Source organism: Struthio camelus, chromosome 2, assembly GCF_040807025.1.
Source record: "Struthio camelus isolate bStrCam1 chromosome 2, bStrCam1.hap1, whole genome shotgun sequence".
NCBI classification, from domain to species: Eukaryota; Metazoa; Chordata; class Aves; order Struthioniformes; family Struthionidae; genus Struthio; species Struthio camelus.
The window spans coordinates 172,800,987-172,816,526 of record NC_090943.1 but is presented as its reverse complement, the minus strand read 5'-3'; the positions used below and the strand labels follow the sequence as shown (position 1 = coordinate 172,816,526).

The 15,540-nt window shown below is 68.9% G+C and overlaps 2 protein-coding genes across 4 annotated transcripts in view; one reads left to right on the top strand and one right to left on the bottom strand.

Annotated features, from left to right (window-relative positions):
* BOP1 (BOP1 ribosomal biogenesis factor) overlaps nt 1-15,540 on the bottom strand; it is a 73,449-nt gene that overhangs the window by 14,968 nt on the left and 42,941 nt on the right. The window lies entirely within an intron of this gene.
* On the top strand, nt 102-9,487 carry SCX (scleraxis bHLH transcription factor). The gene is made up of 2 exons (XM_068933589.1): nt 102-756; nt 8,908-9,487. The coding sequence occupies exons 1-2, from the start codon at nt 238-240 to the stop codon at nt 8,944-8,946; spliced, it is 558 nt and encodes a 185-aa protein (XP_068789690.1). The 5' UTR covers nt 102-237; the 3' UTR covers nt 8,947-9,487.

Sequence of the window (15,540 nt, the reverse complement as noted above, 5' to 3'; positions counted from 1 at the left end):
CGTAACCCTTTCTGCGCGGAGGGAGCCGGCGCGGCCCCGCGGGCCCCCCGCCGCAGGAGCGCGGGGCGGCAGCCGGAGCCTCGCGGGCAGGGCGGCAGCTCGCCCGGGGCCCCACACCGGACTCCGCGGAGCAGCATGAGCGAGGGGAGCTGAGGCAGCGCGGAGCAGGAGGAACTCCTCGAGCCCGGCGCTCCCCACCAGGCTCCCCCGCCGCCCCCTCGCCGCTCCCGGCCCAACATGTCCTTCGCCATGCTGCGCTCGGCCCCCAGCCGGTACCTGTACCCCGAGATCAGCATGCTGTCGGAGGACGAGGAGAACGGCAGCGAGAGCTCCGGCTCCGACGAGAAGCCCTACCACCTGGACGCAGACGGCTACAGCATCAAGACCAGCAAGCGCAGGAGCGGCAAGAAACCCAACCGGATCAACAGGGAGCCCCGGCAGCGGCACACGGCCAACGCGCGGGAGCGTGACCGCACCAACAGCGTCAACACCGCCTTCACCGCCCTCCGAACGCTCATCCCCACCGAGCCCGCCGACAGGAAGCTCTCCAAGATCGAGACCTTGAGACTGGCCTCCAGCTACATCTCCCACCTGGGCAACGTGCTGCTGGTGGGGGAGGCGTGCGGGGACGGGCAGCCCTGCCACACCACCCCGGCCTTCTTCCACCACAGCAGCAGCAGCCCCCCCGCGCGCGACTCCGAGAACTCCCAGCCCAAACAGATCTGCACTTTCTGCCTCAGCAACCAGAGGAAGCTGGTAAGTGGCTGCTCGCGCCGTCCTCGGCGGGCTGGCGGCGGCGGCGGGGAGCGGCGCGGGGGCCGGGCCGGGCCGAGCGGGGCGGCGGGAAGGCGCTCCGGACCCCGGCGGCACCGCGGCCAGCCGGCGGGACAAGGCGGACGCCTCGAGCGAGCCGGGCGCGGAAGGGCGGCTGCCTCCCTCCAGCCCCTCCAGCTCCGCGGCCCCGAGGCGCCGGCAGGCAGCTGCCTCCCGCCCCGCGCTCGCCGGCTGAGAAAGGCAACGGGACGGGAGCAGGGCAGCCGCTCGGCGCGGGAAACGGATTGCAGGAGCTGGAAATGAGAGGAAGGGGGAAAGGAAGAGAGTCAGTCAAGAGGCTGATCTCCCCTCTGGCAGAGGCCGGGAGAAAAGGCAGAGGGCAGAGCGGCTCCGGTCCAGGGCCAGCCACGGCGGCGCTCCGGGCGACCCCGGGGCCCGGAGCCGGGCAGCGGCTCGGCGGAGGCGGCTAGCCTGTCCCCAGGCACGGCCAGCCCGCCGCGAACGCTGCCAGCCCAGCTGCAGGGCCTGGCGTCTCGGGGAGCGGCGGGACTCAGGGGATGGGCGACGAGCCCGAGCCAAAGGCAGGGCCGGCAGGACGGTCCTGCCCCAGCCGAGCGCCGGGAGAGCAGCGCTCCCAGCTCCTCCGCGAGCCCCCGGGGGAGCGGGACCGCGGTCCCGGCTCACCAAGGGACGCCCGTGGGCCTCTACCAGGCGGCGACTTTGAGCAGCAGCGCTCTGGCTAGCCCACTTGGCTTGGGGGCTCTTCCAGCGCTGGCTTTCGACCTTGTGTCTTCGGAGGAGCGCTCTGCTCCCGGTCCGCTGGCAGGCAGCGCTGCCTCGCGCTGGGACCGGCCTCCCGGCAGAGGGTTTCTCTGTGCCTGCCTGGAACCAGCAATGCCAGGGGCGCCAGCGAGCCCAGCACCGGCCCCAGCCTGCCCACAGCTCCAGCGGGGCGGGCGCCACTGCCACGGGGGCCGCGAGAAGGAGGGAGAGGGGGCAGGAAGGCTGTTAAGTGACCCCAGCGCTGAACTGGGAAAATCCACCTTCCTCAGCAGCTCTGCTGAGGCTCCAGAGGTTGGTTGCACCAGTGCCCACTGTGTGGGAGAGGCAGCACGAGCAGCTGCCTTCACCAGCACATACCGAGCAGTCTCAGCAGACCTTCTCCAGCAGCGCAGACCCTCCGCCGGGGCTGCCGTGCAGCGAGTGGTGGCGTGGAAGAGGGCTGAAGCCTTTATCAGGGCTTTCCTGACACGTAGGGACAACTCTTAGCATTTGCCCAAAAACCAAATGGGGAAGAGGGTCCGAGGCGGGAGGTGGCTGTCAAGACCCCGCAGCTCAAGCCCTGCTCTGCTCCTCCGAGAAGAGCGTGCCCTAGATGGCTGGGTTTTAAAACCCTCTTGGTCTCCAGAGCATCGCAGACGGTCCCTGGCAGGGCGGGAGTAAAGGAGGGTGCAAGAGCCGAGGCAGAGGCGGCGGGATGGCAATCAGAGCCATGCATGCACACGCCGCTCTCTGAACCCATTTAACCCCAATGAGTAACATCCCGAAGAGGGAAAAGTCTTTGTTAAGGATTCAAGGCTCATTAAGCATGAAGCAGTGGCGGTAGAACCAGTCACGAGCAAACTCTGACAGCTTGAGTATTTCAAACAGGAAAACCCCAAACCCTGTTAATCCCCCTTGCACGTCCTCTCCAATTCACTCCATTAGGAGACAGAGCTGGGAGCTGCAGGCAGGAGAGAGTAATGGGAAGAGTCGTAGCCTCTGGTAGGATTTACGCTGATAAATCTTAGCTCATCAAAGATGAGAACATAGGGCTGTTTCTACTCGGGCCTCAGAGACCAAGCGCTTCCCTGTTTGTAGCTGTCAAACCAGTGGGCGAAGGGTGCAAACCATGGTGCTCTGAGCTCCCCCCACCTACCTGTTCTGTTCCTCTCTAGTGTCCTGAAGCCCCCGACTGCAAAGTGTCCTCATGCTACAGTAAACCGTAGTCCCCACCATTCCCTGCAAGCTAGGCCAGTGTTAGCCCAGCTGGAAAAGAGAAGCTGCAAGTGGGGAAGATTTTATGGAGTTGACCTGGAAAACTCCCCCATCTTCCAGTTACCAACCTAACCTGAAACTTCTTGTATAACCTCCTTCCATCTTCTCCAAAGATCAAGCCTTCGCTGGCTCTTTTGCTGCCCATGCCACTTTTGCATCAATTCCTATAAACCGCGTCTCACTAGCATGGGCTCCCGCATGGGAGCAAACCCCTGGAGAAGCATGTCTGCGCCAAGGCGCACGGAAAGGATAAGCAGTGCAGGAATCCCAAGCCAAGATGGGCCACCTCCCTTCCTTCAGCTCTTCTAGATTAACCTCCCCAAGATTAGATACATAGCGGCTGTCAAAGGAGACAAGATACCTTGGTTTGACTGAGAAATAACCTAGGTTAGCTGCGTACGGGGAAGAAGGGCCCAAACAAATTGTGCCTGGTAAACAGTGCAAGCGTTTGGTCTCTGCTTGAGATTTTACAGCCAGATAACAACTCAATAGCTTTTACTGTATGTTAAAAGAATAAAATAAACCATCTTTTATCAGGCAGGGCCTTTTGACAAATGGCAAGGAAATGAAAGCAATCGCCTCTGCAGTTGCGAACACGGTGCAGCTGGGAGCTTGCAGCTCATTTGACATTAAGTGGAAGGGACCCCGTCTTGGCTCCCGAGAGCGAGACAGACACCGCCATCACGTACAGGAGGAACAGACTCCGGGCGAGACCGCTAACTTTCTGCGAGCACCCAAAGCTGAGCGACTGCCCTTATGCGTGCCAGCTCCTGGCCCTTTGCTCTGTTGCTCACAGCCTTTGGGTGCTCAGGGAGCTCAGCACGCACAGCGTAGAGCTCCTCTAAAACCGACCCCCCCGACATTTACCTGTCTCATAAGGAAAAGGAGACAAACAACTTCTCCTCCCAAATTAACACACAAACGCAGCTTTGCTCCAGGCTGAGCTTGAAGGAGAGCAGTTTCTTCACAGCAGAGCGAAGACTTTCTTGCACTGCTGGGTGCGTAAGTCAAAACGGCCCGTCCATCCTCTGTGTCTCTTACGCTCACCTGTAATAACGTCGTTTCGGCCAATACGACCTCATGGTACGCAACTCTCCAACTCTGGCTTTCCAACCTTTGCCTGAGAAAGGGTTCGTGACCGTAACCTCATGACGGTTATCCAAGGTGCTCCCAGCTGAGCGCCATCCGTGCCGGGGCAGCTGTGCTCCTTCCAGGGCCCCTTTGCCACCGCTTCCGCCCGTCCATTTTGAGTTAGACGCGCCGCGCAGCGCCGGCACAGCGAGCCAACCAGCCGGCAGTGGGAGACATCTTAGCACGCGCGCGTGGTGTAGCTGACTCATTAAGACGCCCTCCTTCCCGAAATGCCCCACGCACGCCGTATCTGCCCGGCTCCCAGCCCTGCGGCCCCTCTCCGTTTCCGCGCCGAGCCGCGGGAGGCTGCGCCGAGCCCGCGACTCCTCCGGCGAAAAGCCTGCCGCGCTCCTCCAGGCACGTGCTCGGCACCGCAGGGCCACGAGACGGGGCGGGCCGAGGCGGCGCGCTCTGCCTCCGGCCGCCCTCCGCAGGGAGGCAGCGAGCAGCAGCGGGAAGGGCCGAGGGCGAGCGCTCGGGGCCAGCTCTGAGCGGGGGCAGCGGCAGCGAGGGCAGGCGGAGGGGCGCAGGCGGGAGCTCTGGCCAGCCAGAGGGGCGGCAGGACAAGGGCTCGGGCAGGACGGCCGGGGCCGCCTGCTGCTGCGGGCAGCCCAAGGGACAGAGCCTCGGGGCAATCAGGGCAGCAGAGTTTCTGCAAATGTTTCCTATTTACCTTAGCATCCTCCCGCTGGCGCTGGCAGAGCAGCGCCCCAAGGCCACGGGGGCTCGCCCAGGCTTATGCTGCGTGACTCAGCCTGGCCTCGAACCCAGGCGCCCGGCTTCCTTACCCAGGAGACTCTCCCGTATCGGGCGCAAACCCACACCGGCAAGACGCCGCTTTAAAGTGACTCACGCTTAGGGGCAGCCGGAGAAAGGCTGCGCTCTGCCAGAGGGCGCCGTCCAGGCTGGTCGCTGCTCATCCTCGTGCCACTTGCCCGCAGCGAGGGAACGAGCCCTCCGGACAAGGCTAAAAACCCGCAGGGGGACGCGGCCCGGGGCTGTGTTACAGCCAAGGCCTAAGCGGGAGGCAGGTGGAGAGCAGACTGGCAGGGGCATTTACGCGCGGCGCGCTTCCCAGCCTCAGACGCCGGCGCAGGCTGCTCCTGCTTTTCGAACGAAGGCCGGCTGGGGCTTTGCAAGCTCAGGGCAGCCTGCAGAGGCCCCGCGAGTTTGCCAGCACGGGCTCGCACCTTGCTGCGGGGCAACACGGAGGCAAGGCGGCAGCGATGGACGGGCAGCTCCGGCGGCGCCGCGAGGAAGCAGGCGCGTTCGATTCCCGCAAGCGAAGCCCCGGGAGAGGCCGAGCCGCTTCAGCGCCGGCCCGGGCCGAGGCTGCGCGTGCCCCGGCCCAGGAGAGCGGCTCCCTTCCCGCCGAGGCGAGACTCCCTCTGGCTTTGCTGAGGTCCGGGAAGGGCTCAGGGACCCTCCAAGGCACGTCACCTCCCCGAGAAGGGAAAAGACCACCCAGCCTCGAGCGGTCTGTATTTCTCCAAGCGCGTACAGCAAAATATCCCCTTTTCCTTTGTGGTTGTGGCCTTTGCCATCCCCGCCAGGACTAACAGTGCCGGTGGGGAAAGCCGGGGATGCTTCTTCTCCAGCGACCTTATCAGCTGGACCGGCTGCTGGACGCAGCCGGGGCTCGGGGAGAGCCCTCAGCCTGCCTGCACTGCGCGATGGACTGCACTTATTTAAATATTAAAAAGCCCCAACCCAAACAAAGCCTCTTGCTGAAACTGCTCGGGAGACAAGGACCCTCGCGGTCTCCTCGGCCCTTAGAAAACGCACGTCCCGCCGCCGGGCGCGTGCAGACCACGAGGGCAAGCGAGCAGGGGGCAAAGCCGGCTGGGCCACCCCCGGGCAGTCAATGCCAAGACTAAAATAACGAGGGATGCGCGTCCAGCTTCAGCCGTTCAGTCCCCCGGCAGGCTGGGAGCGTGCATTGCTGAGGAAAGCAAAGCAGGGAGAGGGCACAGAGCCCACCGGGGAGCCGAAAGGCGTCGCAAGGCCCTCGGGGAGCAAAGGAGACCAGGCGGGAAGCCCTCGCTCGCAAACCCTGCTGCTCTCGCGTTTCAGGCTGGGCAGCGGGAGCAAAGGCCGCCTGCACCCCAAAGGCCCAGCTGCAGCGCCATCCGCGGGGCAGGAACCCGATCCTCACGCCGGGCACTTCAAAGGGGCCACCGAGCTGGAGATGAGCTCAGCCCAGGGAGGCTGGCTGGGAGCGGGGCTCCCACGTCTGTGCCCTGGGCGCCCGGAGCCTGCGCCGGCCTCTCTCCCATACGGCTTAGGGAGGATGCCGGTCACTGGTCCCCCGGCCCAGTGAGGACGGCAGGGGATGGCTCTGAGCAGGGGGACCGCCAGGAAGGCCCTGCCGCGAGGGTGCCTCGCGCACCCGGCCAGGAGCTGCTCGAGAACCAAATTGCTCCCCGTGTAAACAAGCCATCGGGTCTGCCGGCCCTTCCCAAGGACGAGCAGCAACGGGGCGTCTAACCCAGCGGGCAGAGGAGAGGAGCCACGTCGGGGGGTGCCGATCACCGGGAACCCGCCGGCAGCCGCGGCTGGGGTCCGTCTCCGGCCGCTGCCCCGGCTCACGCAGCAGCAGCCCCGCGAGACGCTGGGTAACTGGCTCCTTGGGAGCCCGCGCTCCCCGCTGGGCTTTTGACGGCCGTGCTGGAGCCTCCCCTAAACGGGGGGACGGCAGGGACGAGCTTCGGGGAGCCCGGAGCACGCACCGCCGGGCCGGGGGAGCCCCACGCGAGCCCTCTGCCCTCCGAGCTCCCGCGGGCCCTTCGCGGCCGCCGGGACTCCTTGGCAGGGCAGCTCCGGGTCAGGGCGCGGACGTGGCGTTAAGCCGGGGGCCGGGAGGAAGAGGAGCTGGGGCTTCAGCGAGGCGGCGAAACCGCCCGGCGGCCTCTCGAGCTCTCCCCCCACCCCCGGCTCGGCGAAAAGGCCTGGGCTCGGTGCGGAGCCCGGCGGCCGCCGCGCCGAGCGGCGCCGGACGAGGCTCGGCCCCGGGCGCCCCGCTGGGCCGCCCCCGCAGGCGCCCAGCCAGAAGCCTGGGTCAAGAAGAAGGGACGCTGGGAGGCTGGGGTCGGGAGGAGGAAAGGGGAGCAGCTGAGGGGTCTGCCCTAGAGGCGCTGGCTCATGCTGCCCCCTCTCCTTGCCTGGAGCCACGGGGTTTTACCGCCAGGCTAGCGAAGCTGCTCGCGGCCTGCCTCTCCGCCGGCGCGGCTCCACCGCAAGGCCGTGGATTTAGCCGAGGGGACGGACAGCGGGAAGAGCCGGGCAGAGCAATGCGCCCGGGCTCTGCGCGGACCCCGGGAGACGGAGCTCGCCCGGCCGCGTCAGGGCTGGCGGCGCTCTGTCCCCGCCGGGTCCGCGGGGCGGCTCGAGCTGCCGAACCCCCGGGACCCCCGCGCAGGCGGGCGTGAGGCCGGCCCAGGGAAACGGGCCGCAGAGCGCGACGGCCCGGCCCGGCGGCGGAGACGTGCCGGCCGCGCTGCGCGGGGCCCAGGCCGCCGGCCCCTCGCGGCTTGTGCCAGGTCGAGGTTTGCTGCTTCGCCCCGGCCCGGGGCGCTGGCTGCTCTGCGCTCGCCCCGAGCCAGCGCCAGCTCAGAGGGGGCCGCGCCACCCTCGGGGGGTCTCGCGCCGGACCGTCCCCGAACTCAGCCCCGCCGCAGCGGGCTGCTGCCCTCGCCCCCCGGGGCCCGGCAGGGAGAGCTGGGGAGCTGCGGCCTCCTCTTTCAGCTGCTTTCCCCGCCGGCACCCTCCGTCCTCCGCGCAGGCCGCCGGCAAACGCGCGGGACGGGCAGGACGGGCGTTAGGCAGCAGGGACTGCAGTTGGGGCCAGGGCACGAGGCCGAGCGCTGAGAGCCCCATCGCTGCACGCGCGTGCCCCGCTACCAGACTGCTGTACGGGCGTCAGCAGCTCTCACTCGCGGGAGACCCCTCTCGCCAAGCAGGGCTGCGCCGTGCTCCCGAGGGGCGCCCGGCCCGGAGCAACGCCGGCTGCCTCCCCGGGGCAACGCTGTGCGCGTGGGGCACGCGCCGCACGCAGGGCCGCCGGGGCCGGGGCAGGCCGCGCGCGCCGGGAAGCTCCCCGGCGCCCTGCTCGCAGCCGGGGGCTCGGCGCCCCGCGCCGCCCCCTCTCCCCCCGCCCCGCCGTATCTACGAGATGGGCCGGCTCCGCAGCCCTGTAATTTACTGTTCCTGCTGCACTTAATGGCAGCGGAAAGGCAAGGTGATAGGGGAAAAAATATGAGGCGGGATTTTCCGAATCCCCATTTCCTCTCCAGACAGCACAAGAACTCCTGGGGCCTGAACATCTGGGAAATTTAATTTTACCGTTTCGGAGCTGAACTCGCCTTCGCCTCCCCTCCCCGCCCCCCGGTAACAAAGGAAGAGTCAGAGCAGGGGCCGCACGTGCGGGCGGCGGTGGGGGAGGCTGCGCCGCGCGGGCGAGCTGGAGAAAAGCCCCCGTAACCTGCCGGCCGGGGCAGGAGAGAGCCGCGGGCCAGGGGCCCTGGCCCCGCCGGCCGCGGCTGCCGGCTCTCCCCCCGCCCGCCGCGGCCCCCGGCCCTCCCGGGCTGCCGGAGAGGGATGAGAGCGAGCCCTGGAGCGGGCGCTGCCGCCTGCACCCTCCCGGCGGCAGTGGCGGCGGCGGCGGCGCGGGGCCCGGGCGGGAAGCGGCTGGACGAGGGACCTCGACGGAGCAGAGCCTCGCGGGACGGCAGGGAGCAGGCAGCCCGGCGAAGGAGAAGGCACCTGCGGGAGCGGGGCTGCGAGGCAGACGCAGCCTCCGGACCCCCGAGGCAGGCGCAGGGAGGGCGCCCGGCTTGGGCGCCAGCTGCCCGAGCGGAGCCGGCGCGGGGAGGAGCGAGAGGCTCCCCGGCTGGAGCCGGGGTGCTGGCAAAATTCCCAGCCCCAGGTGTGTTGTTTTAACTTGGCCCTTCTCCCTCTTCTCTGCAGAGCAAAGACCGAGACAGGAAGACGGCGATTCGGAGCTAGATGATCACAGGTTCAGGAAGGACAACAAGGAGGAGCAGAAGGAGGAAGGACGGAAGAGCCCCCCACGCAAAACCATAGCCACGGACACTCCTGCCTTCACCCTGCTGCCGGCAGAGCCGGGCGGCTTCGCCCCGGAGCAGCTTCCCGAGCTGCACGCGAGAGGCCGACCGTCCTCGCGGCTCGGAGGGGCGCCGGCGGAGCGGGCGGGAGGCAAAGGCGGGTGCTGGGCTGGCCGGCCTCGGCGGGAGGCCGGCTGCGCAGCGGAGCTGCTCCGGGGCTCCCTGCCGCCGGCTCCGCGGCCGCTCTTGGGGGAGAGACAGAGTTCGCACGTGGCCCGTCCCGGGTCGGGCTCGAGCAGCGCCGGTAACACGCCCCGCTCTCCCCGCTCCCTTCCAGCTTCGAGCCACTCCGTGCCCCGAACGCTGAGTCCCGGGGTGCTGCGTTGGTTGAGGTTAATCAATACATGCTGGTGTTTCATGTCATTGATATGATAATATAAAGCCTGAGCAATTTGTATAATTAAAAGTGAATATGGTTCTGACTCACGGCAGACGCTCCCTTCCTTCCAGCCCCCCAATAAACCTCTGGTTTTGCCCTCGCCCACCTTTGCTTACAACCTCTGGCTCTAAGCACCCCGCGGCCCCCAGGCGTCCGAGCGCCCGGCATGGAGCGCGGCCCCCTCCCCGGGCCGGGAGGGCGGGAGGCCGCGCGGGGCAGCCGGGAGGGCGGAGGGGGACCCTCGCCGCGAGCCGGGCCGCTGGAGAACACAGCGGCGAGCCGGCGGAGCCGGATGCCGCGCAGCAGAAGGAGCGACGCCCCCCGCGCCGTGCACCCCGGGACCCCCCGGGCCGCGCGCGGGACCCTCCGCACCATCTCTCAGAGCAGCGGGCGCCTTCGCGGTTTGCCCGGGATGAGTTGGGGGGCGGTGGGGGGTCCCAGGCGGGGCTGGCAGCCGGGGCGGCGCGGGGGGGCCAGCAGCGGCCCGGCCACAGCGCGCGGCGCCCACGGTCCCCGGCCGCCCCTCGCCACCGCGCCGCGCCGGGGGCAGCTGGGCCGCGAGGAGCCGGGGCAGGGGCTGGGGCCGGCCCCGTCCCTGCGCCCGCGCTGCCCCCGGGGCCGAGACGCCCTCTCCGCCGCTGGACGCTCGACCGGCCGAGCAGCGAGCGCCAGAGCGGCGGCCCGGCCCGGCCGGGCTGCTGGTTCGACGCGTCCAACGTTTCGCTTCCCGGGAGCCCGCCGGGGAGGAGCCGGGGCCACGTAACGATTTGGAAGTGCTCCGCTTTACACGGGTGGAAATTTTTGTATTTTTAATTTTAATATTAGCCGTTTCGGAGTTGGAGCAAGAGGTCTGGAAAGCATCCCTGCCTCTCAGGCAGGACTCAAAGGCTTACACACGCAGCAATGGATATTTTTAAAATGAAATTCAGAGGCGTCGGGGAGGAAAACTTTGATTCACTAGAGTCCTTTTGGGTCCTGCCGATGAGGTCGCAACGCTCAACGCTTAAATGATGCTTCACCAGTTCCAGGGGATGCTGCCAACCCGTCCCCACCCACACTGGGACTGCTGCGGTCACGTAGGGACAGGGGACTGGTCCTCAGGCAAAGGCGAAGGCTGCAAAGCGAGGAGAAGTGTGCTTTCGCGTGCGCCTGGCAGAGCCGGCCGGCGGGGCGCCTGCGCAGCAGCCCCGCAGAGGAGCCGCGCGGTGCAGCTCAGCACCCCAGGCGCAGCTGGCGGCTGGGCACGGCGGAGCGGCAGGGCCGCCGGCCGCCGCCGCCGCCCGGACGGCCTCTTCTGCGCGTCACCGCTGCCGGTACAGGGGCGGGAGACGCGGGCCCATCTCCCAGCGCCGCTGCCCCGCTCCCGCCGCCCGGAGGGCACGCGCCGCCCCCCCAGCAGGCGAAACCTCCCAGGGTCAGCAGAAAAGCGTTCCCAGCTCCGGCGACTGTTTCCGTTCCCCCCGTCGGCGCCGGGAGGACGAGCGAGCGGACGTCCGCGCAAGGCTGCGCGGCAATTGCTCTCAGCTGTGTGATAGGGGCCTGCCCCGGCGCAGAGCAATTTTCCACCACATATTTGCTTTGTGAAGTCACAGGTAGTTCCAGGATTCGCACGTCTGCCCGCGTCCAGGACTCGCGGCCGGCCTGGGCAGACAGCGCGGCAGGCTGCAGCTCTCGGCCGCCTCCCGCGCGGGCCCGGGAGCAAGCCTCGAGGAGGCTGCCGCGAGCCCCTGCCACCGGCACGGCACGGCAGCTCTGCTGGCGACGCCTCGGCCAGCCCAGCTCTGCCTCCTCCGCCTTCTGGCCTTTGCCCTCTTCCACCCCCGTCTCATCGGCAGGCCCAGGGCGGCCTGCCTTAGCCCCTCTCCACCCACGCTACCCCCGTTGCTGTGCCACAGCCGGGCAACCAAGCAGGGCTACAGGCGGAAACACACACCGACACGGCGGGAAGACCGGGAAAAGGCAGCTACAAGCTGAACAAAGGGGATGAACCTGAACGGGGCCCAGCAGGGCAGCTCCGGGCGCCTCCGGGGTTCTCGCCACCCCTCAACCCCGGAGCGGCCGACCAAACAGTAGCTACGTGCATGGGTTGTTTCGTAAAATCGCTGGGTGCCTCCCCCGCGATAACCTGACGGCTTGCAGTGGCATTTTTTTTAAAGCATTTATTAGCTTCTTTTGGGGGATTACTAGTCAGAGCAGCTGCCAGGGCTGCTAAAGTCACACTGCAAAGGGCTTCCCCGCATGCTGGCCTGCCATGGGTTCCCTGCTTCCCAGCTACGGCCTCTCAGCAGAGGACACTTGACCTGCCGGGCTTGGGGTCTCCCTGCCCACACAGTCTGCAGGTTTCAGAGGTGCTGCAAGCACGAGGACCGAGGCCCAGCTCCCGCCGGAGGTGGGGAGGAACGAGCAGAGGGCTCTGGAGACAGGCCAGAGAGCTGGAGCTGCAAGACAGCACCTTTAGATACTACTCGCTCTTCCGTCACCTGAGCTGAGCTCCGACAAAGGGCCAAGAACCACCGCTCGTATCTTAGCTGAGAGCCTAGAAGACGAAACAAAACGGGCGATTTTGCAAGCAGCCTTTTCAGAAGACCAATGGCTTGAAGACCCCCCGACTCAAAGAGGACACTGACCCTCCTTCAAACCTCTCAATTCACCAACTGCCCCAAATGTCAAGGAGACCCAAGCAAGCAAGATATGGGAGCGGCTGCAGCCTTAAATCAGGAAGAAGCCCTCAGTCTCCTGCAACGATACCGTCGCGAGGCTGAAGAGCGCCGCGCTGGGCCAGGAGGCACCAGCCCGCCTCCCTGCTACCTCCCTCACCTTTAGGCAGAAATGCTTATCAAAACAACTGCCGGCGGACAGACTAGGAGCAGACGAGGCGTGCTGATATGCATTTAATCCAGCATAAAGATTTCAGCCAGCGGTTGTCTTCTGTGGCCCGTTCCCACCAAACGAAGACCTGGAGCGCCCCGTTTCCTGCGCAAGGACTGCCAGCACACCAACACGCGTGAAGACGTTTGGTGGTGACTCGCTCCACCCCGCGCGGCACGCAGCGAGCCTCCGTCACAGGCCCAGACAGCCCTTGCAGAGCAAGCTGTGCCCGGCCCGCAGCTCGGGCCGCAGGCTTCGCCCCTCTCCCAGGCTGCCGGCACCCCTCGCTTCTCCCCAGAGCCCGCTGGCGGCGGGAGGGGAGGGCGGCAGCGACCGCGTCCCGGGACCCTGCCGATCCGCGCTCCTTGCCGCTGCCTGCCCGCGCGCCGCTTTAACCCCGCTGGCAGCTCGCGCTCCGGCTGCTTCCCAGTGCGGTGTGCCGCGCGGCCCGCTGCAGGCGACGGCAGGCGCAGCAGCGAGCCCCCGCCGCGGCTCTGGTGCGAGCGAGGGACGCCCAGCGCCGGTAGCAACCCGAGACGGAGCTGTCGCCGGCTCTGCTGCAGGAGATTTCTGTCTACCCGAGCCGCACGCTCGCTGACCCCAGCGCTCCCCGGAGCGACTGCGATGTCTCAGCAATAATCTTCAAACCAACAGCAGAGACACCGGGCCCGCTGCCAGCAGAGCAGCTTTATGGCACTTTCATACTTGTTAGCCAAACGATCGCCCAGGGAGTCATCCCCTGCCAACGGCTGCGCTGAGCCGCTGCTGTCCGCCCTCTGCCCTGCCCCTGCTGCTCCGCGCCCGGCGGGCGGCCGCCGGCCCTCGCCTCGTCCCGCCCGGGTCCCCGGCCGGGGCCCAAGCCGCGTGGCCGCGGGCCTCAAACGCCAGACCCCAGCCGCAAGCGAGGGAGCGGAGATTTCGCTCGACTCCCCTGCACGAGGGAGCTCGGCGCAGACGCCGGCTTGGCCCGTCTCGGCCGGGGCCCCTGGCGGGGGGCACGCGGCCCCCCTCGGCCAGCCCCACGTGCGCGCGGCCTGCCGGAGACTCCCCGGTGCCCCTCTCCCTGCCGGCCCCCCCATACTGCCGCTCTCCACCAGCCCCGCTCCCCACCGGTCCCCCGCCCCACCGCTCCCCGGCGCCCCCGCTCCCCACGGCCCCCCGCCCCACCGCTCCCCAGCGCCCCTGCTCCCCACGGCCCCCCGCATCACCGCTCCCCAGCGCCCCCGCTCCCCACGGCCCCCCGCATCACCGCTCCCCAGCGCCCCTGCTCCCCACCGGCCCCCCGCATCACCGCTCCCCAGCGCCCCCGCTCCCCACCGGCCCCCCGCATCACCGCTCCCCAGTGCCCCCGCTCCCCACCGGCCCCCCGCATCACCGCTCCCCAGCGCCCCCGCTCCCCACGGCCCCCCGCCCCACCGCTCCCCGGCGCCCCCGCTCCCCACGGCCCCCCGCATCACCGCTCCCCAGCGCCCCCGCTCCCCACGGCCCCCCGCCCCACCGCTCCCCAGCGCCCCCGCTCCCCGCCGGCCCCCCGCCCCACCGCTCCCCAGCGCCCCCGCTCCCCACCGGCCCCCCGCCCCACCGCCCCCGCTCCCCACCGGCCCCCCGCCCCACCGCTCCCCAGCGCCCCCGCTCCCCGCCGGCCCCCCGCCCCACCGCTCCCCAGCGCCCCCGCTCCCCACGGCCCCCCGCCCCACCGCTCCCCGGCGCCCCCGCTCCCCACGGCCCCCCGCATCACCGCTCCCCAGCGCCCCCGCTCCCCACGGCCCCCCGCATCACCGCTCCCCAGTGCCCCCGCTCCCCACGGCCCCCCGCATCACCGCTCCCCAGCGCCCCCGCTCCCCACGGCCCCCCGCATCACCGCTCCCCGGCGCCCCCGCTCCCCACGGCCCCCCGCATCACCGCTCCCCGGCGCCCCCGCTCCCCACGGCCCCCCGCCCCACCGCTCCCCGGCGCCCCCGCTCCCCACGGCCCCCCACCCCACCGCTCCCCGGCGCCCCCGCTCCCCACGGCCCCCCGCCCCACCGCTCCCCGGCGCCCCCGCTCCCCACGGCCCCCCGCCCCACCGCTCCCCAGCGCCCCCGCTCCCCACGGCCCCCCGCCCCACCGCTCCCCAGCGCCCCCGCTCCCCACGGCCCCCCGCACCACCGCTCCCCAGCGCCCCCGCTCCCCACCGGCCCCCTGCCCCACCGCTCCCCAGCGCCCCCGCTCCCCACGGCCCCCCGCATCACCGCTCCCCAGCGCCCCCGCTCCCCACGGCCCCCCGCCCCACCGCTCCCCGGCGCCCCTGCTCCTTGGCCCCCCGCACCCCGCCAGGCTGGACCAGCTGACCGCCCTGGTTACCCCCCTTCCCTGCGCAGCCCGGCACCTCCTTCTGCACCCGCCCTGCCCTCAGCTCAGGTTTTTGGGCGCGGGCGCCGGACACCCTCCTCGGGGCCAGCCCGGGCCCTTCCCTGGCGCCTCGGCGCGGGGGCTTCGCTGTCCGCAGGGGAAAGGCCTCTCCCATGCGCCCAGCGTCACTCCCGCCTTTGCCCCGGCTCCGACGCCGGAGGCTCGGGGACCTTCGCGCGCACACGTGAGCTCCTTTGCCCGCCGTCGGCGCAGCGCCGGGCACCGGCCCAGCAGGCTTTTGAAGCATTTTCCTCTCCCTGCTGCTTTGCGAAAGGCCACAAGCAGAAGAGAAAAACGAACCAGCTCCGGGACAAGCTGAAACAGGCTACGCAGCCGGCTGCCAACGCGTGAAAGGAAAAGCAAGACGAGAGGAAAATATTCTCCAACTCCTTGCGTGTCATACCCTCGAAGTAATCCAGCTCGCCGCGGCGTCAGCCGCGCGCGAAAGGCCGGCGTCACGCGGGAAGAGGAGCCCAGAGGCCCCCGGTGCTGCACTGAGCGCGGGGAGGAAGCCTGCCCTGCACGCGCCCCCGCGTGCCTGAAACAGCCCAAGGCCCAGGGAGCCGTCCCTGGAAAGCGGCGGATTCACGGACTCCCAGAGCCGCCCAGGCTGGCAGGCACCCCTGCGGACCGCCTGCTCAAAGAGGCTCAGCCAGAGCAGGCCGACCCTGTCCAGTTCGCTTCGAGTATCTCCAAGGATGGAGGCTCCACCACCTCTCTGGGCCGCCTGCTCCCGCGCTTGACCCTGGCTGATCCTGTCCCACGAGTGAGAAGTGGGAAAGGAAAAAGAGGTGAAGCTTCCCTTCACGGTAAGGAAGTCTTTCCAAAGGCTCCCGT

Bases quoted from the DNA above. Each gene is read 5' to 3' on its own strand.
- SCX (XM_068933589.1), top strand. From the start codon at position 238: ATGTCCTTCGCCATGCTGCGCTCGGCCCCCAGCCGGTACCTGTACCCC. The intron at 757-8,907 runs GTAAGTGGCTGC...TCTTCTCTGCAG, and splicing joins TCAGCAACCAGAGGAAGCTG to AGCAAAGACCGAGACAGGAA.